The sequence below is a fragment of the Anarhichas minor genome, unplaced genomic scaffold (genome assembly GCF_050575085.1).
Source record: "Anarhichas minor isolate MPS153535 unplaced genomic scaffold, ASM5057508v1 ptg000022l, whole genome shotgun sequence".
NCBI lineage: Eukaryota > Metazoa > Chordata > Actinopteri > Perciformes > Anarhichadidae > Anarhichas > Anarhichas minor.
Genome location: NW_027466468.1, coordinates 3,390,000 through 3,410,470, shown reverse-complemented (window position 1 = coordinate 3,410,470; position 20,471 = coordinate 3,390,000). Strand labels below are relative to the sequence as shown.

The following is a 20,471-nucleotide window of genomic DNA, read 5'->3' as shown; positions in this document are numbered from 1 at the left end:
TTTTTAAAGCCCTTATGTAGAAGTTTACTCAATTATACAACAACCTTTATTCCAGATGTACAACAGAGGGATAGAGATGAAAACGGCATCTCCAGACACAACTGGACGGATTAGTCCACAAAGTTAACAATACGTCACACAAAGTGTTATCTCCCCACGCTGCTATGTTTCCTTGTCAGGACAGAGAAGGCAGAAACGTGAACTTAGAAAGGCGTCAGACGACAAAGTGGTTAAAGCAAACTGCTCCAGTGACACATTAGTGCTAGCTTTAGTGCTGTTCACCAGAGACGACTCAACGAGGCCCTTTGACATCCATCGTCTCCTCACCTCAAGTCACAAACACTTTGCAGAAGTGAAGGAGCTGGAAGGAATGAAGGAATTCCTTCTTCTGTGTGCAATGGCAGAACATTTATAAAAGGACCACGATGCTGGTTTGGTAAAAGTTTTCACAAAATCTGCATTAGCTGCCCGCATGTGGCTGCATGAACACTGGAAGAGGAAGAAGACGTTGTATATGTGATATTTTCACGTACATTAATTCTTTGAGATAAAAAAATATATATACACATTAAAATTCCAGGTGGATTCTGGCTATTTAGAAAGCCCTGATGAAGTCTCAAGTCCACACATTCCAGAATGTCTTGCTGAACAGGTGCTGCCAGACAGAGAAGATGTCTTCCTGAGTGCGGCCAGCACTAGTTGAGTGGTATCTCTATGACGTCCTCCTCGATGATCTTCCCCTGCGGGACGGGGTCGTGCTCCGGCGGGCTCCTGTAGCAGCTCAGCCCCGCGAAAGGGCTGCACCACGACAGAGAGAAGGGGCCGCCGAACGCCGTCTCCATGGCCTCCCAACACGGCACCTTCACCCACCTCCCCGTCTCTCCCTTCAGGCGCTCGATTCCCTGGTGAAGACACAACAGTGAGGGTCTGAGGGTGAACGGAGGAAAGCCCCCCCCCAAAAAAAAGAGGACTGGTTGTCTTTTTCTACATGCACTATCAAACACAACGATGACACGAGGTTGATGACTGAAACATCAACACCACACTATGATTTTAGCTGACTGGTCCTGTTTCTCAGACACAAATCAGGCTCAAGATGATTTGTAGGCTTAGAAAAAAAAGCCTTTAGATTTAAATTAAAAGGAAAGTTTTTTCCTAGTCTATCTTAATACAATACTCATTTGTTGTATGTATGTTGAAGGAGTTATCGGTCACTGTAATCAGTCCTCCTGTCCTTATTGGCCATAAATAAATCCCTTCCTAGTGTGACACAAACTACAGCTGAGGCTGATGAGTATGATGGACCGAGCTGGAAGGTGAAGTTGTTGTGACTCATCGTAAAGGAAACATGAACGTGAGAAACAAACTTCATGGCAATTCATTCATGGTGGCGCTAAAGGAAAAGTCTAGCGATCACCAAAGTTATTAAGGAACATTAATGTGTGTGTAAAATGTTGACGAGACGTCACGATATGTTGAAACTTTGACTTATTGGTTATGGTTTGTTATGTCAGTTTGTATTTGCAATTTGAACAACTTTTAAAACTTGGGGAGAAATGACATAACAGACCGATCTTCTGTTCAAATGCAAAAATCCAGGGTGTTCCTATAAATGCGTAGTTACTAAGGTCGGGAATCGAGAACTGGATCCAGTTGAGAACCGGTTCCAAATTGTACAATCCATCAGAATTGTATGTGTCCGGGGTTTTTCAATTGTTTTGATCAATGCCGGCATGTCAGAGCCTAAAATGTCAGTTTTAGGATAACCATATGACAATATGCAACTTGTGTTACAGTGGAATGTGGACGCATCAGAAAGCTAAAAGCGCCTTAGCTAACTACATTACCCTGCTAACACATAGCTAACATTAGCTAGCTAACAGCTAACCCATCACAGTCCCATCCCATATTCATCTTAGTTATCAACGGCACCCCTGGTAGACAGACGGTGCTAAATTAATCCTTTGACATTCTCAAATATAACAGCTCCAGGTAGCTACAGGCACTTCGTTAGCGGTTCACCCCTCGGTTGCGTATTTTAACTTGTTCAAATGTTGTACGGCAGACATTCCACATTGTGTTCGGACTCAGATCATTTAACAGCTGAGCAGGTGCCTATAACCTGTGTACGCCATCTTCCTCACAGACAATTGATTAGGAGTCAGTGAGGGGATCGATAGCTTAGCATAGCTTGTCATTCAATGATGCAGGTAGTGTGAATGAACAACAAATGTCCTCATTTGTTCAATCTTGATTTTTCTTTAAAGTAACCGTATTTTGTTAGTTGATTTGTCTAACGCAGCTGTCTACAGACTAATATTAGCCTCAGCTAAACTTTGTACAGTGCAAGGACTGTGTGGATGTTGTCCTCCATCTTTTACAGTGTAGTCGTGTGAAAGGATCTCTTCGTGGCCAGTATAGACAGGAGTGGTTACTCTTTCAATGCACATAAAACACAATAGGAAAAGTCTATCCTTTAAGAGCTTTTGTATCAGTTCCGATTCATTTGTTTTCTAAGAAACATGCTCAAAATGAATAAAACACTGTACAAAATTATTCACGTGCACTTTAAAAATCCCTGCGGAAGAAGCAAACAAGTCAAATGGTGAAAATGGTGCATGCATCCTGTTACACACACAGCTGACTCATTCATTCATAATGTTTAGTTGAATCTGAAACAGCAAAAAAAGGAAATGAAGCGTAATTTGGCCTTCAAATTGAAATCAGCATGCTTGTGATTGTGTAAGGCTCGATGGGACGGCTAACGCGACCTCTGTTTCAAGCTTACCTCTCCTCAAGATTACAAAGAGTTGTCTGCTTCAGAGAGCTTTTGGCAGAATGAGTTATCAACCAAAGCAAACGCATGAGCGGAGAGAGAACATTGCACGGGGAAGAGGCAGTTTACAGAGAGTACATATGGAAGAGAATGAAAGACAAGGCGGGTGTGGGAGGTCTGTATGCAGGGAAAGCAGAAACCTCTTCTGTAACCTTACTGGAACACAGCAAACAGAGGTGGAAACACATCTGGGTGTAGAAGGGCCCTCCACAATCAGAGAGAGATAAATACATTCGAAAAAGCAAGCAAACACAGTTTTTGCATTGCAACTGAGAAGTATTTATTCTCCGCGCATGTGCTGAAATATTTCCAGAATATTTAGAAAGAATTAAAATTTTCCGTAAAAAACAAATCATCTCCACCGCCGTCACTCTCACCAGCGATGACTCACCGGCAGTGTTTCACATACATGACTAAACTAACCTTCACCTGCACCATGCATTCGGATAACAAAAGGATACACAACATATCATGTAAACAAAGAATAGGAGAATAAAATGCACACTTCAGGAACAGAGCAGTTCACACAGGAGAAAATCTTAAATGATAAAATACAACTTGCATTTTTAGTACTTGTGTAAATGTGAATAATTGAAAGATAATGTTTTGAAGGAGGCTGGAATAGAGCGGTGCAGGGATGACGTACATTTGTTACACGTTAGTGTCACACTGGTTCCATTGGATTATAGATTATTGCAGAAAGTAAACTCTGTGGCAAACGTTTATGATACTTCAATGTTTTGTTTTCTTCACAAATGGACACTACTTCTAGGATTTTTTGAAGCTCGAATGCTATCGCTAGTAAAAAAATGTCAGGCTACAAAAGAACTACACCACAGTCACATGACTTCACGTCACCACCACTAAGCTAACAGCAGACTAGTGTTCCAGTGATGACGTTTGTCGTCTCGTTCAGACACTTTTTTTTAAGACACGTAAATGCTTCTAAATTCGCGAGAGGGGTATTTACTGACTTACGGTATTTAATGTCGTAGAACACAACGTTAAAATCTCTTAAACTTGTGTTGCCACAGACGACATCAGGCATCTGACCAATTCATAAAAATAAATAAAAAAATCTTCCAGACGAGGAAACCAGAAGTGCAAAGATGCTGACTCATGTCCAAGTGTTAGGACTCATTCCTGCAGCGCTCTATAGTGCAGAAATACAGTCAAGCTTACGTCCAGCTGCTGCACAATCGGATGTATTCAGAGCTATACATTTTTATACGGCGCTTCCCTTTGACTCCACATAGTCCTCATACAATTTACATTTTAATACTTTTACCTTTTTTTGAGGAATTACATGTCAAAGCTTTCCCAAATAATCATGTGACTGTGGGGTTAAATTAATCTGGCAAGCGCTCACAACGTCAACACATCACAGAGCACAGGGGTGTTTCACCGGCAAGTGTTCATACGCTCTCTCACTCACACACACATCCCTGTACTTCTATCTTTGTGAGGACTCTCACTGTTAAAAAGCATTCCCTAGCCCCTTACCCTCACCTTAACTATCGCAAACCACATCAGGTCGGCCAATGTCAGGCCATCGGTGAGCGTCTGTGTCCCTAGTTCTTGCGGTGTGTCCCTTATCGTTGGCACTAGCGGACGGCTTTTTTCGGGTGATGGAGCATGTTGAATCGGTGAGTGAGATCCCTTCAGTTGTCTGCTCAGCTTAAGCGAATCAGCACACAAGAAGAAATAAAACGCAATGAGTATGTATTATAACAACGGCTTGTTTATCTAGTCCTACAGTAGGTCTTCCGGTTTCTCTTTTTGAGTGACGAATACATACTACCGCCACCTGCTGGTGTGGAAAGTTAATTCCTCTCACGCAGGCCCAGAACGTACAGGCTATTTGGCCGCCGGTTTGTATTCTTGTGGTGTGTTCGAGTGCAACATTTTGTCCGAGACACAGGCGTCACTATTTCTTTCTAACACAGTCTGTACAATCCAACAAGCTTTGAACCAGTGACGACCGGCCAAAAACGTAATCGCTGTCACTCTGAAAGTCTAAAACTCAAGTTGGTCCTCACACAGACAGATGTGCAAGTACACGCACACACACACACGCACGCACACACACACACGCACACACACACACGCACACACACACACACACACCGTTAGTGTTACGGTGGGGGCCCAAACCTTTCCTCAAAAAAGGGAGAAAGAGCATATGTTACAACATGGTTGTTGACAGCGTGTTAACTCTACCCACAAGATTCTCACAACAGTGTTTTGTTGCTGAAAGACAAGATGAGGACGACACCTGTACCAACTGAAACCATTTCATGTCCCCATAAAGCATTACAAGAATGATTCCGCAAAGACTGCCACGACCAAAGCAAGCAGACATTTAGTTTTCTCTTTGGTGGAACGTACGAAAACTTCCTGGCTTGTGTTGTGTGCGTGTGCGTGTGTGTGTGTGTGTGTGTGTGTGTGGGGGGGGGGGGGGGGGGGGGGGGGTCAACCATGTATCAGAGAGGAATCAGGGAGAATGTTCCACACCTGGGCAACAGGTAGGTATTAAAGTCATTTTCAACACATAATTAAACTACAGTGGGACTTGTATGGCCTTGTATGTAGTTTTCTCAAAAGGGACACATCACTCCGTCATGTGAGGCGTCAGTGTCTCACAGGTGAGTTGTGGACACTTTGAACACCAGTAGGATTGTCCCCTCTTAGTCGATCTGTCAACTCAGTTTTTGTTTAGTTTGGTCTCAGTTGACTGAGATTTATTTAGTCAATTAGTCATTTTCTACGCTTTTTTTCATGCTGAATGACGTATTTCCAAGAGACTTATGAGCTTGTCTCTGGTAAACACGAGACTAAAAGAGGTGCTTTTGCACGAGGCTTTGTGGAGGAGGTCAGTTTTACAGATCTGACGATTAAATCATCTAATTGGTTAGTCCACTAAGATATTCTTTGATCCAGGGACAACACTAAACACCACCCATCCATTTACCATCAATAACGTTATCAAAATAATTTCAAAGTCTAGATCCTCTGGGTTTTTCAGAGCTCTGTATTTATACATATTGTACATAGGGATGCAGCATTGAAATGATCCCAAGGAAAAGGAAAAACAGAGCACTGGTATTACATAGGGAATGGGTTTGGTAGATGCTCTGAGTTGAGGTATCGGGAGAAACATTGGATCGACGTGTTGTATGAATGGGTGGAACAAGCCACCGTCTTGACTCTTAGCACAACTTGTTATAGCTAAGATATTATACCAAACATCCACAATAATTCTGGCAAACTGTTCTCTTAAGTGTTGTATTTGGCATCATTTACAAAGAGTCAGCCTAAAGGCCTTTACCCACCGAGAACTTGAATATTACACAGCAGAAAATGATCATTATTGGGACACTTTTTCTGAGCTTTCACACCACGAATTAAGGCATCAACCAATCAAGCTGTGTGGAACGAACATGTGAGGCTCCGTAGTCTGAACCAGGACAGCAAACATAATTACTACTTAAAAGAAAATCAAAAAATTTCACCATGGCCAGACTGCCTGACGCTGCTCTGGGTCGGTTGAGTGGTTGGGGTGTGGATATTTTGCATTATCGGGTTGTTTATCTGTCAGGCTCTCGGTGTGTAAAGGACTTAAGAATGGATCTATTTTCAGAATGGCTCCCACAAGGATTGTGATTATAGAACCTACTGTAACCAAACCATCCAATCCATTTTAGTGGCCATATCTGGAACACTACTGATTACTATCTGACAAGAGGATGCTTTAAAAAGGGCCAACTCACCCAAATTACAAAAAGACATGTTTCCCCACTTAGTGGTGTGTAGCCACGAAGATAGTTTGTATTTTATTTGTCCGGGGTTAGCATTTTCTTGTTGATTAAACAAAACAAGCAAATTGAACACATTAACTTGGGCTCTGGGAACATGTGGAAGGCACCTTTTTACTCTTCTCTGACATTCTTTAGAGGCAGCAATATATTAAATTCCATTCTCTTCCATTGTATTGGGGTGGCGGTTTCAACAGCGAGAGCTAAAACTACCAGCATGGCCAGACAACACTGGGCATAAGTGAGACGATGAGTCTTTTTTGGGGAATTTAACTGAACTAACTCGATGAGGGAAAGCAGGAGTAAACATAGTTCAAGGAAAGAAAAGGGCTTCTGATACAACAACAGAAACAGAATTATCACAGTGCTTTCAAACAGGATTCACAAAATGAAAGTGCTTTCTTTTTCTCTGCAACTCAACGCACAAGGCAACACAAGAATAAACAGAGAGCGCACTTGGATGGCAAAACAAAAAGCAGATGGGAAGCTGTCCATGGCCAATGTGTGGGACATACAATGTAAATGGTGTTCAGCATGGGGAGCTGAGCTCTACGTGGGCTGAGGTTTCCCACTTTGGTTCTGACCCGGCCGCCTCGTTCAACGCGCTGACCTCTCACACCACATACTGGTAGGTCTCAGCCTTCCCATGGTCAGGGGTGGAGAACGGACTAAACCACAAAAAGGAGAAAGGGTGTCCAAATACCGCCCTCATGTTCATCCACTTAGTTTTTTTAGCCCATCTTCTCTCTTCCTTTTTCAACTGCTCTATGCCCTGAAAATGAGAGACAACCAAACTTCAGCTGGTGTGCTGTTTGTGACCCAGTCAGCAACACAAACCAAATTCCAAATACCGACTTTTTCTTTTTCAGCCCACCGAATGTTAAAAAAAGAGAAAAGAAAACTTGAACTCTTTCTGAAAACCATCCGGGGCGACAAAACCCAGTATTTCAGTGGTTCTCTCTACAAGCATAATGTAGCTGCTTGTGTCCTGCAGCGTTTCCCTCGGGGAGTCGTACGGTTCCCTACGTGGCAAAGCCCTTTCTCCTTGATTAAGACATCAAATGTCTCTTATATATATCTCACCTAGAGTTGCAGACAAAAAGAAGTTCAAAGCAGGAAAGGGAGTTTGGTTTGGTGAGCTCCAATACACACAATAGACTGAATGGTTTTAGGATGGTTACTGATTCCTTCTTCCACTGATACATGGACAAATTCACCTTTCTTTAAAAATCACATTTGCATCTTTTAAGTAGTTTTACACACGAACCACTACCTCTGTGGCTGCAGAGAAAAGTCATGAACTGATTGTTCACGCTTGTCAAGATAAAGTGAGGCGTACGGGTTAAATGTATGACCTGCAAAACTTCCACCTTTCAGACACATCTGGATTATGATTTATAATAATGGCTCAGCCATTGTTTGCACCTTGTAAAGAAATGATATTCATACATATATAATTTAAAAAGCTTGACTAAAAAACTAAATAAGCATTTTGTCACATTTCAAACATAACTGGTATTAAAAAAACAAAAAACATGAATAGCATAAGATAACATAAATATTTTAATGTAGTTGTTCTCTGAAAATATTTGAAAAATTCTATTTCCAGAAAATCAATTTGCCAACTGACAGCAGGTTCAAAAGAGTGAAAAACGTGGGTTTTGGGGAAACTTTTTCTTCTACATTTAGACTGTGCTTTTGAGGTAACTGCCAAAATGAGGGAAACCGCCGAGAACCAAAACCGAATATGTGGGCAAAGACTGAATGTCCTTAAAACATCTGCGCTCTATCTGAAACGTTCAGGCGACCCTCCTTCAGACCGAGGTTGGGGTCTAACCGGTACAGATATAATGTAATGACGCCGACGGCTACACGCCACTTAAATCACCAAAGTAAGATGCCTGTCAAGCTTTGAATTTGAATGCAGAAAGTATAAAGTTAAAACTCAGTGGCTGATTTGTACAACGGATCGTAGACACCACACATTTCCCTTTAAAGCACTCACTATCAACGTTTCTTTCTTTTTGGCAGTTACTCTTTTTCAAGACTTGCAAGTAATCCGCTGCACTTTACTCTACATCAGGCTGCAGGATGAAAGATGACAGTTTGAATTAGAAGTAGGAGGTCGACGATGCCGAACGCTAAAAGCGAAAGGGGGGCCGCAGCGGCAGGGAGGAGAGCAGAAGGAAGTAGTGAGATAAGAGGGAGGAGGACCGCGGGTCGCCCAATGGATCACTTACGGTCTCGTCGGTACAGATGGAGTGGACTTGGGTGCCGAACATCACAGAGGTGAAGATGAGGAAGAGGAGACCCTCAAAGCACAGGAGTATGAGGAGGATGACTGTTGCTGGAGGAGAGAAGGAACTGCACTCTGGGGGAGGGGAATGGAGGGGAGTGGAGGGAGAGAAGTGAAGAGGGCAAAAAGAAGAGGGCGACATATGAGGAACTACAATAAAGGAACTACTGCGCTCTACTGTTGACTCGTCTGCAGCGGTGTAGTGAGGATGCGAAGCGTTTCTTGTCACCTGCTGATGGTGCTTGCGTGAAAGTGGGGGAAGGCAGTTAGTGTAGTGAAGAGATAAATCCCCAGTGCGCGCTGCATTGACCGAGACAGCTGGTCTCTCCTGCTGCGGCGCTGTATAGGCTGTGCCTACATGTACCAGGATGCATTGCGCGGGAGCTGCGGTTTTTTGCTACGGTTGATAAATAAACAAACACAAAAAAGCTCGCAAAACGTCTTGCATCTAAACCATCAAATGTAACCGTACACCTTCTCAATTAAAGTTTATCTCCGACGCTAAACTAAGACCGTAATGGCCTCGTTAACGCATCATAAACACACTTTGTTCTAGTTGGACAGAAACACAATGAAACTCTGCAAACACGTCGTGGTTTAGTCTTTCCACTGTTCCAATGATCACCAACTGTGATTTGGTCGAAATAAATCCTTAATTCACAGAGTAAGAAAACATGCCGTCTCTGCACTCATATTTTGTGATGCCATTTTTCGCCGGTGGAAACATGAAAGTGACGAGAAAAGGGAACTTTTGGAGCGGCATCGTGCTCCAGAGTTACCACAGCTGAGAGGAGCACTCTGTAGTTCTTCCTCGTCTCACATGGTGTGAGGAAGAACTACACATTTTGCAGCTGCGCCCCAGAGACACAGAGAACATCAGGATCAACTACATGCCTTTATCACACTACATATAGGTAGAGATAACATTAATAATAAGAACTGTCCTTTTTAATAACAATAATACAAACTGATTATGTAAGAATGTGTACGTTTCTGTATAAAGTTAAGAGTAACATATTGTTCTATTTTACTGATAAATAATGTGCTTTCTGACACAAACATTTCAAAGAACATTGTCAGCGTAGAAAGTACTTGAGGAAAGACTTTTCTTTTGATGAATGAAAACAATTGACAGCTAAATAGTAAAAATATATATATAAATAAAAAACACTCACTTGTCCAATCATCTTCAAAGCAGTAGAGGAAATGGAAGACCACCATGAGCAGAGAGTGGAGAGAGACGAATGCAATGTACATCTAGGTTTAATAAAAAAAAGACACAATAAAGAAGAAGACTCATCACATACAATATATTATTCTCATATATTCTGAGTAATCCCTCCCATCTGCATCTGTAAGGCATTACAGCAGCCACTAACACTGAATCTCCTCAAGACAAAGTTAGCACACATCACACGGACCCTCGCGTACTTTGCGCGCCCACAAGTACGCGAGGGTCCGTGTGAAGTCAGAGGGTGCACGTCTAGGCTGTCCACGTACCGGCAATCTGGACCTGGCTAAAAGTTAGGACCTCTAAGTTAACTACAATCTGATGGCAACATCTTATTGTGAAAAGCAGAAAATTGGCAACCTTCTTCAGTTTATGACATAATGAAACTTACTGTGAAAAGCACAAAGTACTTTTGGTTGTTCTCCCCAACACAGTTATTGACCCAGGGGCAGTGGTGGTCCATCTTGCGTATGCAGCGTTTGCAAACACTGTGAGAGAGACGGCAAGTTGAGATTCAAATAAAATCTGTACCGACTTAACTTTCCAAGACGACAAATAAAACAACTGTGCACAAGTTAAACGTTAGTAGAAAGCGACGTGCACTATATTCTGAGAGCATCTTCCCTGCACCAGAACACTGCAGCTGTAACCAGGGGGTTGGGGTTGTGAATGCGGAAGTGAGGATTCCATCTCCGTTTTCTTGCCTCACCTGCAGTGGTGTGCTCGGTCAGGCTTGATGCTGCAGCACTTGGGACATTTGTAGACCACCTGCCCTGGTTTCAGCTGAAGGCTTTCTATGTATTCCTTGGTGGCGTTCCCTTTTGGCACCGCCCCCTGGCAAAAAAAAACATGGGCCCACAGTAGATGTCATCAGAGTTATTTACGGTAAAATAAACATCTAAATGTGTATTTTGGATGTTTTCTTTTCAGTAGTCTGAAAGAAGACATGTTGTGTAAGTTACTTACCGGGTCAGTGCACATGGCCCTGAGGTGTGAGGCAAGGGCGAGGAAGGCCAGGATGTTGAACAGGGTCCCGTTCACAATGCTGTAGGTCAGATTCTTGGAGGGCAGCAGCATCACGAACAGCACCACAAAGTCTGCATACAACACCAGCAGCCAGGTGATGATGGCGCACACGATGCCACAGAGGTCCCTGATGAACCACATGGCGGAGGCCGCGGAGGAAGTGATGACGTCTTTGGAGATAGGGATGCGCTGCTCGGCCTGTAGGCAGCTGGTCCCGGCCCCGGTCCTGCCCTGCCCGCGCCCGTGCTCCACATCCCTGCATCTGTGCACCGGGCTCTTCATCCTTCATCTAAGCTAGACACCCTCTGCTGCCACCGGATCCACTGCGCCTTCAGGCCTCAGTCTCAGTCACCGCATACTGGAGGAGAGGAGCAGGAGGGTCGCAGTTTAGAGGCAAGGCTTGGTCCTCTGGAAGAAGGAAACGGGTTTTATCAACAGTTACACCAGCCAAAGAATGCACCTGAAACAGGGCTGAACGATTTTGGAAAAAATATCAGTCAATATCTTGACTCATACTGCAATCCGATATGATTTTCAATATTAGAGGGATTTATCATTTTTACATAATTATTCCCATTTTCATTGAAAAACTTTCAAATTATTATGGTGTGAGTTTTTGTGTGAATCTGTACCAAACAAAGATGTTTACTTTAGTCTGTAAAATATGATGTTTAGGCCACGATATCTCTGCAGCAACACCATTTTTTATTTTTTTTTTTAAATGGTATTTTGACACATTTTGCCTTTAACAAATATTTTGACTCCAGCAATTTGAAAGCTGTAGTAGGTCATAATCCAATTTTGACAAAGCATCGCGATTATTTGTGCAGCCCCAACCTGAAATCAAAACAAACCTCAATAACCATAAAATTGTTTATGAAACAAGGCTTCTACCTTGAAGGAGTGAGCGCAGGGAAGCCATTTCACACAGGAAACATATTTCATGAGTGTGGCTATAACCGTTATTATTATACTATTTTTATTGATTCATCTGGTAATTATAATTTATAGATTTGTCTATAACGTGTCAGAATATAACACCAAAAAAAAAACACTTGATGAGAAAGAGCTCTGGGAATTCTCCCCCTCTTATACAGAAGAAAATTATGCAACTAAAGAATTCCGATATTTTTTTTTCTTTAAAAAAAAAAAATGAGAAAGAAAGAACAAAACAAAATTGTTGCCAATTGTTCTTTAGTCAATCAACTAATTGCTGAGGCCTGTAACTCTAAAGGTCAGACAGTAGTGAGTAGCACAGCAGAGCTTGGAGCAATGAACTTACAACTAATCGTGAGCTTTGTGGTAGAACGCTGCACCCGAAATGAAGCGCATGACACAGCAGACTTGTGTGTCAACACGGAACCCTTTGCTACAGGAAATACCGACTGAAAACTGAACTTTCCTGTTCTACAGTAAAACATGTCCGTGTCCGTAGACAAACAAAACTTCATTAAATATATATATATTTTAAAAAAACTTTCGTACAACTGCAACTCTCAAAATTAGTGCCCCATGCTATTTAGACAACATGCAGCTGACAATATGATACTATTCTTTAAAAATGTTTAAAAAAACAACAATGGACCATTTGTGGTTTTAAAGCAAACTGCCAGACATTAGGGGGGTAACGTTAGAACAACAACCCAGAGTCCTATGCAACCTGGGCATACTAACACACACACATCTCATGACAGGTCAGTCGTGTTGGGATGTCACAGTATCACAGCAGTGAGCAGCACAGTGCAGCACCACCTGGAGCTGTGCAGGAGACCTGACAGACCCTGATCCCGGTGTCTGTGCGTTACTCATCCTCACCTGGCCCATAGACACCTCCACATTATTACAGTTCAAGTCCTACAAGGCCATGTCATCATACAGGTTAATATCGTGTATGATCAGCTATGTATACAATATCATTCGAATACATTATGGTGTATGTCAGATTAGAGAAGTGGGGATTGATTGACTTTTTTGTTGCAAAAATGCGGGTCACTGGATCCCAGTTTCTTCCTCGCTAACAAGCAGCGTTAGGTTTGGCCAGAGAAGGAAGTAATGCAGCTGCTAGTAAAGTCAACTTCAGTGAAACCCGCTTAAGGCTTCATGTTAGACAGTGTATAGGCCTGTGTGCTACTGAAACCATTTGAAAGCAGCTGACACACATTAGCTAACGTGAGACGCTAGCTGGTTAGCTAATGTTTCAGAGTGAGCATTTAGTGAACTCGTTTGCCTATTTCTGTCACTGTCCACCAGCGGTAGGTGCTCCAGTACTTCAGTTCGCCTCAACTTCGGATTAGTCATCATTATATCCCGCTAAATCTCACCTGAAAGACGAGCATCCTTCGGGGGCTTTCTCGGATGTTGCTGCTCGGTAGCTCCTCCTCGATGACACGCACGGGTTCCGCCCCTTCACCAGCAACACGACGTCATGACGTGAGGAAGCGAGCCAATGGCGTCATCGGAAAGGTTTCAAGCCTTTTCTCACGTCACATGACACGTCCAGACACACCCATCTCCAGATCTATTTATTTATCATCCATCATAGTTTTAAAGACAACTCCAGTGGGGCATCTTGTATCACAACAGTATATTCAACGTTTTCTATGAGGATTCCTATGAGGTGCATATATTGCTTGATTCCATTCATGTTTGATGTACAAAGAAGGCTTTGGCAAACTGTAATATGACTTTAGAATACAAATGACAAAATAACATATAAAAAATGCGGCACCAGGCATAATACTACAATTATATTATCAGAAATTGCATATACCGCATAAACATAGAATTGATTTGGTCAGACTACCAGTAAGAAAGTAGTAGTGGCCCCTGTTATCAGTGTGTGAGTGGGTAAATGATGAAATCGCTCTAAATGGTTGGAAGACTAAAAAAGCGTTCTACAAGTATAGTCCATTTCCCATTTACTTTCATTGTTTCATTCTGCAGGTGCCGCCTCCACCTGCAGGTACTGGCAGACAGCTGCCATCTTAATCTCCACCTACATGCTCTACCAACAACCATCACCGCTGCCTTCACCTGCAGACCCTCGCAGACACCTGCCGCCTGAACCTTCACCTGCAGCCATCAACCTCGGCCTCCACCTGAAGACTTTAGCTCCACCTGAAGCCTCCTCCATCCACCTGCACCGCTGCCTCCTCTCCTATCACCATGTGAAGAGAGGAACAGCAGGCACCAGAGACACACTCGTAAATATCACCTCTCAGATAAACAGAAACATAGCTGTGTCATAATAACATGTCTGGGCTGATGAAGGAAAGCTGCCTTTCTGTTTACATTCTGTTTACATTCTCTTTCTCCTCACAGCTATCTCCACACGCTGACTGACTGTGATGCTGAACTTCATGGACCAGAGAGAGCTCATCTTCCTCCCACTAGTCTCAACCCAAGGTAGAGTTGATCAGCCGGATGTTCAGCAGTGTTAGATATTTGGTAGCCGTGCTTTTAATGGAGGGTTGGTGATGCATGTTATTTCAATACAACACATGTTCTTTGTGGTTTCCTCCAGACCCTATTGGACTTCACATCCAGATCTACCAGGGAGCTGATCGAGAGCCGACGAGGAGGATCCCTTCTACCAGAGCTGTGTACCAGAGATGCTCCTTCCTCCTCCACATCCTGCACATTCGCCTCCGACTCTTGCTGCTCCTCTCCTATATTAGTGGAAGTCTGAAGGATGCAGAGACGCTCCACCTGAGACTTTAGAGCCTCATGTTTCCAGCCCTGCTCGCTAAAAATAGACGGCCAGTAGCTCGTTCTGTTACTGTGTACGTGTAAAACCTTTCACTGTTGCTCAATAAATGTCCATCATTCTCTTCAGTCATCAGTCGTTTGTGTCCACTAATTTATTTCAATTTGCCAGCAGATATCTTGACTTACTCGTTATTTTCTGATCAATCTGTTCATAGGAACTGGTAGTCATTAATAAACGGAATTGAGTTTCTCAATATTCAATCAGTCAATCCACTGTAATTATAAATGTTAATAAATCCTTAATAATGAATAGTGTAAATGCTGTAGATGGGGTCATGTCTATAAATAATGCATTACAAATACAATACATAATGTATTTATATGGCTTCATAAAATGATTTTCAAGGTTTATAAAGTACTATAAGTGATGCACAAACAGTTTTCTGATTCTGATTCTGATTCTGATTTTAAAGAAGAATATGAGTCCTGGGTTACACAGCACATTATAACTTCCATAACTAACACTCGTTCATAATACAGGCACTCATGTTATATGGCTCAGAGTTTTCACAAGACAAGAAAGACAAATAAACAGAAAATAAACAGAAAAGTTGTCAAAACATTAAGACCTTCATAGTTAAAAGTATATTGCGACGGTTTGCTCCTTCAGTTCCCACCTTTGCCAGTTGGTGGCACTGTCGAATTCTTTGTGAATTACCCAAGCAGACCCAACCAATGGATCTAAAACAAGTGGCGCTGTCGTTGTCACACTAGAAGCAGGTGAAGAATCCCTGAACAAAACAGAAGTGGCTGGTTATAACGCCCACATGTGTTCAATGAGAATGTCCAAACAGCTGTCTCTCCCCTAAATTACATTTTACACGGGTCGGTAACTACACCGGTATCAGACCAAAAAAGTCGAACACCGATATCCTCCATCACCACTGTGGAGCACGCAGCACAGCCAGTGTGTGTGTTAGCTTGAACGTAGCGGTGATGATTTGTCCAACTTCCAGATAACCTGCAGCCACGCCAAAATGACAGACTACGCCGAAGAGCAAAGGAATGAACTCGAAGCTATAGAGTCCATCTACCCAGACTCTTACACAGGTGTGGATTCCACCAAAGTCATCCAAGACGGAGAAGCGAAAGACAGGAGTTAGCTAGCAAGCTAGCGCGCCAGCTAGCTGACTGGCAACGTTACTTACTCAAAGATAAATCCAACAATAGCTAACTATTTCCTTTGTCACCCAGTGGTATATATTCAGTGTCGTTGTAACTGTACTCCAGGTAAATGTCAGACATGCAGCACTGACTTGACACGCTGTGACAGTGGGCCTTTACTGTATATATCGTATGGTAGGATAACTAAGTTACGCCAAACTCCATTCAAATTCCGTGTAACTCTTCTCCCCACACTGAGCACCATATACAATGGTCGTGTGCATTTATATTCTGCATATATCACTGTAATATATAGCTTTTAATCCATGTTATTGTTGTATCATGACAATCCTTCCGACATTAAATGTATTCAGTGATGATGCCTCATGTAGTAACCTCGGAAGATTGTTCATTGATATGAAGTATCAAGATGATGACATGAATCCACGTGTGTTTGTAGTGCTTTCAGACGACCCCACCAGCTTCACCATCACTGTGACATCAGATGCAGACGAAAATGGTGAAAGTGAGTATGCTGAGTCAAAAAATGTCATCCAATGCACGCACGCCAATTGTTATAGAAATCTCACCTTTGGCTTTGTTGAAAGGTGAAAATTGTAAAGGACATAATCACAATATGGTGAGTGTGAGGGAAATAGCATGCCAGAGTCGATTTGACTTGTGTAAGCTGTGTAATAAACATGCCACAGAACTGGAAAGCTTGTAAAGTGAAAATAAAGCTGACTGTAATCACACAAGCTGTCTGCTTTCTTGCAGTCGTGGAAGCAACGCTTAAGTTCACGTACGTAGAGAAATACCCGGATGAGCCTCCGCTGTGGGAGATCCACTCCCAGGAGAACCTGGAGGACAACGACGCGGAGGACATCCTCACCTTACTGCAGCAGCAGGTCTGTCTGTCTCAACTTAATATTATCTCTTCAACAGATATGGGTTCCTGGTCCAAATCCTGTATCCACTGCTGGTCTGTCAACCTGCCATCTGTCTATCTGGAGTTGTTCACACGAGATGGCTTTGCAACGTTTTTTGTTGTTGTTGTTGTTGTCTAGACTTGACTATTGCAACTTGCAACTCTTTTTATTCTGGCAGTGTTGTCAGTGGCAACTTTCACAGCTACAACTGGTTCAGTATTCTGCTGCCAGTCTTTTAACAGGCATGATCACAGCTGTCCTAGCATCATAGCACTGGCTTCCTCTACATATTAGAATATATATACAGTGTGTATATATTAGAATATATATATATATAACTGCTTTAATAGTTCTACTTTTGTTTGTGTAGTGCTTTCTTTGGAACTAATCTACATATACCTCTCGAGCTAATTCACTTGTTACTCTTCCCATAGACAACCAGTATGTTTATCCAATCAGAAGCTGAGAACACGTAACGAGCGGCCTGCTGTCTGATCGGCTCCATGCACTATAGAGTATCTGTCTGTTACCAGTGTAACCCGTACCAACAATGTGTTTTATGGGGTTCCTCTGCAGGCAGAGGAAAACATGGGCATGGTGATGATCTTCACCCTGGTGACAGCCGTTCAGGAGAAACTCAACGAAATAGTGGATATGATGAAAAACAGACGAGAAGAGGAGAAACAGCGGAGAGAGGCTGAGTTAGAGGAAGCAGAGAAGGTGGGAACAGGAGAAATGTACACGTGGCATTCATTTAACCTATTTCTTCCACATTGCGATGACTCAATACCAAATCATCGATTTCAGTCTTATTTCTCACTTCTAGTCTCTAGTTGTTTGGGGACAAAAGGGTGCAACAGTACAGAAATTGTCCAGTCTGCTCTCCGTCAATGTACGTCCACTAAAAGTGCCTGTTGTTGCCACTGACAGGCTCAGAGTGTTATTATAAGTGTCAGACAACATTATGGAAAGAACCCGACAGAGAATTAAAACATTTTTCTTTATCTTTCGCATGATCGGTCTGTTTGGTTTTGCGTGTCTCAGAAGCCTCGTTCTCGTCCACGTTGTCGAAATCATCTAAATATTCAGCCACGACTTTGAAAATCTTTCAGATAACACTGAGCTACGTTTTCTTTACTCCAACACAACAAACTTTGACAACACCGGCACTCTTGAATAAAGTGAAAAGTAAAAAAAGAGAGTTTTCTATGCCAGACACGTCTAATATCAATCTGAGCCACTGGCTCGTTGGTCAGTGGCACTTTTAGTGGACGTACATTGACGCTCCGAGCGATTCCATTGCAGCCTGTTCAGTAGCTGCCGTTTGCAGCGTTCTCCCTCAATACTGGACCGATTAAAAGAAGTTGTCCCCTTTAGTCACTTAGAGAGAGAAAAAAATAGGATCCAGGTTGAAAAAAATACCCAAGTTACCGTCAATGATGGCGTCGTGTGTAATGATGCGTGTGTGTTTTGTCAGGTGTTGTTCCAGGGCACCGTGGTAACCATTGAAAACTTCCTGACGTGGAAAGCCAAGTTTGAGCTGGAGATGGTTGAGCTGAGGAGTAAAATACAGAAAGAGGAGGAGCAGGGAGGGAAGCTCAAACTCACCGGTAAACTCTTGACGCTTTAACTTCAAGGCTCTCAGCTTGCAAAGATGATTCCAAACATATGAACTGAAGAGAACTTAATCTTTTCCTCACCAGGTAAACAGCTGTTTGAGACGGACCACAACCTGGACACGTCTGACATTCAGTTCCTTGAAGAAGGTGAGTGTTTGAACTGATGCTCTTTTTAAGGTATCACATCATGTTGTTACTGGGGCTGAAAACAAGTGGTTTACTCCAATTTACAAAAAACTATTTTATTTTATTGCACAGCAACATTAACTTTAATTCCATAAGTGAAATGTCATCGTTGTGTCTGGGTTGTTTGTTCGTCGGATGATATCTTTCGTCATAATGCACTGATTTTAAAGACATGTTTTAGAGTGGATTCAGGTGTGATCTTTTTCTAGTACAAACATATTTGTTATTGTCCAAATATATATATATATATAATTTTTTTTATTGATTTTCACATACATTATTCAATCACAATAGTATTTAATACTCCAAAAACTGATTATTGAGAGGTATGTAAATATATAAAAACAAAACAAAAACACAAATATGAAAAAAAGTGAAAAGGGTTCAAATATTTCTTGGTTCCTCAGGCGGTGCATTTAAGCCGTTCAAGTTTAAGACGGGACATCACCTCCTCCACCCTGTGAGATAGGTGGCATAACTTTCTGATGACAATGCAGTCAAGGGGGTTAGGATCAATAATCTTGTAATGCATATATAAAGAGGCAATAAATATACCTGTCCAGAACAGAGTCAGTGTGAAACATAAGCCATTGAACATTGTAAAACATGTCTAAAAAAGCTGTAGTCTTTAGTTCAGAGTTGGTCTATTGGAGATTGGTTTGTTTTTAGCACTAGTTTTATGCTCACGTGCACCCGCGATGGTGACGGCCAAAAACCAAGATGGCGACAGCCAAAATGACGAACTCGAGGCTTCAAAATGGCAGTCCACAAACCAATGGCTGACGTCACAGCGACTGCGTCCACTTCTTATACACAGTCTATGTTTCTCTCCTCCGCAGCTGGGAACAACGTGGAAGTGGATGAGTCACTCTTCCAGGACATTGAGGACTTGGACTTGGATGAGGACGACCCGGACTTTAACCCTTTAGCGATGGGGAGTGATGAGGACTAAAGCTGGAGTAGGACAGAGGACTGACGGGAACCACACCTGCTCCTCTCTGGGATACCATCATCTGACCAGACAAATTTAGTTTTGAAAGACTCTTAACAACAGTTGGAGAGGGTATCCTCGTGAATGCAACACACACACACACACACACACACACACACACACACACACACACACACACACACACACACACACACACACCATCGAGTGTTAATTTCTATGCCTGAACAATTAAATTGACCGACTAAACGTGTGACTTGGCTCTGGTGCTGTTTGACATGCAGGACGTCCCGGTGACAGGCCTGCTACTTGGCCAGAAGGGGGCAGTATAATATCACGTATGGCCAGGGAGTAGAAGAAGTATTCAGATGTTTTCCTGGCATGAAAGTAGAATAATACTCCATTACAAGTAAGATTACTGCATTCACTCTCTTATTTAAAGGTGCAATTGTTGTATTGAGTTCAATTATCAAGATTTTGTTTCCAGATTGGCAGAATCCACCACTAAATAACAGTATTGGCAGCAAAATATATAAAATCAACTATGAAAATGAAAAGCACTCTTTATGGAGAGTTTTATCATGGATGTGAACCGCATCACTATGTTGTAGCTGGTTCAGGGGGAGTCGAAAGCTTCTACTGCAGTTGAATTATATAAATTATTTCAAATGTACATCACATGTTGGAAATGTAGTATATATATTTTATATAT

The 20,471-nt window shown here is 42.4% G+C and overlaps 2 protein-coding genes and 1 long non-coding RNA gene across 4 annotated transcripts; 2 read left to right on the top strand and 1 right to left on the bottom strand.

The window, feature by feature from the left end:
- On the bottom strand, window positions 1–13,608 carry LOC142955118 (palmitoyltransferase ZDHHC3-like). 2 transcript variants are annotated; one of them, XM_076096497.1, is made up of 7 exons: window positions 13,526–13,608; window positions 11,145–11,612; window positions 10,888–11,012; window positions 10,570–10,666; window positions 10,123–10,204; window positions 8,892–9,022; window positions 1–902 (listed from the first exon to the last, which is right to left on the bottom strand). In XM_076096497.1, the coding sequence occupies exons 2-7, from the start codon at window positions 11,484–11,486 to the stop codon at window positions 696–698; spliced, it is 984 nt and encodes a 327-aa protein (XP_075952612.1). In that variant the 5' UTR covers window positions 11,487–11,612; window positions 13,526–13,608; the 3' UTR covers window positions 1–695. The 2 variants fall into 2 exon arrangements, with proteins under 2 accessions (XP_075952612.1, XP_075952613.1); XM_076096498.1 differs by lacking the exon at window positions 1–902 and adding an exon at window positions 5,349–7,423.
- On the top strand, window positions 8,850–15,030 carry LOC142955121 (uncharacterized). Its single transcript, XR_012955794.1, has 4 exons — window positions 8,850–13,667; window positions 14,148–14,407; window positions 14,526–14,609; window positions 14,728–15,030. It is a non-coding gene; the product is annotated as an uncharacterized LOC142955121 (long non-coding RNA).
- Window positions 15,031–15,840: 810 nt separating this feature from the next.
- rwdd1 (RWD domain containing 1) lies at window positions 15,841–20,012 on the top strand. The gene is made up of 7 exons (XM_076096524.1): window positions 15,841–16,022; window positions 16,537–16,602; window positions 16,854–16,984; window positions 17,582–17,725; window positions 18,483–18,615; window positions 18,709–18,771; window positions 19,650–20,012. Exons 1-7 carry the CDS (start codon window positions 15,950–15,952, stop codon window positions 19,760–19,762), a joined length of 723 nt encoding a protein of 240 aa, XP_075952639.1. The 5' UTR covers window positions 15,841–15,949; the 3' UTR covers window positions 19,763–20,012.
- The last annotated feature ends 459 nt before the right edge of the window (window positions 20,013–20,471 follow it).

Bases quoted from the DNA above. Each gene is read 5' to 3' on its own strand.
- rwdd1 (XM_076096524.1), top strand. From the start codon at position 15,950: ATGACAGACTACGCCGAAGAGCAAAGGAATGAACTCGAAGCTATAGAG. The intron at 17,726-18,482 runs GTGGGAACAGGA...GTGTTTTGTCAG, and splicing joins AGTTAGAGGAAGCAGAGAAG to GTGTTGTTCCAGGGCACCGT. The intron at 18,616-18,708 runs GTAAACTCTTGA...TTTCCTCACCAG, and splicing joins AGGGAAGCTCAAACTCACCG to GTAAACAGCTGTTTGAGACG.
- LOC142955118 (XM_076096497.1), bottom strand. From the start codon at position 11,486: ATGAAGAGCCCGGTGCACAGATGCAGGGATGTGGAGCACGGGCGCGGG. The intron at 11,013-11,144 runs GTAAGTAACTTA...TTTTTTTGCCAG, and splicing joins GGGCCATGTGCACTGACCCG to GGGGCGGTGCCAAAAGGGAA. The intron at 9,023-10,122 runs GTGAGTGTTTTT...CCCCTCCCCCAG, and splicing joins CTTTGAAGATGATTGGACAA to AGTGCAGTTCCTTCTCTCCT.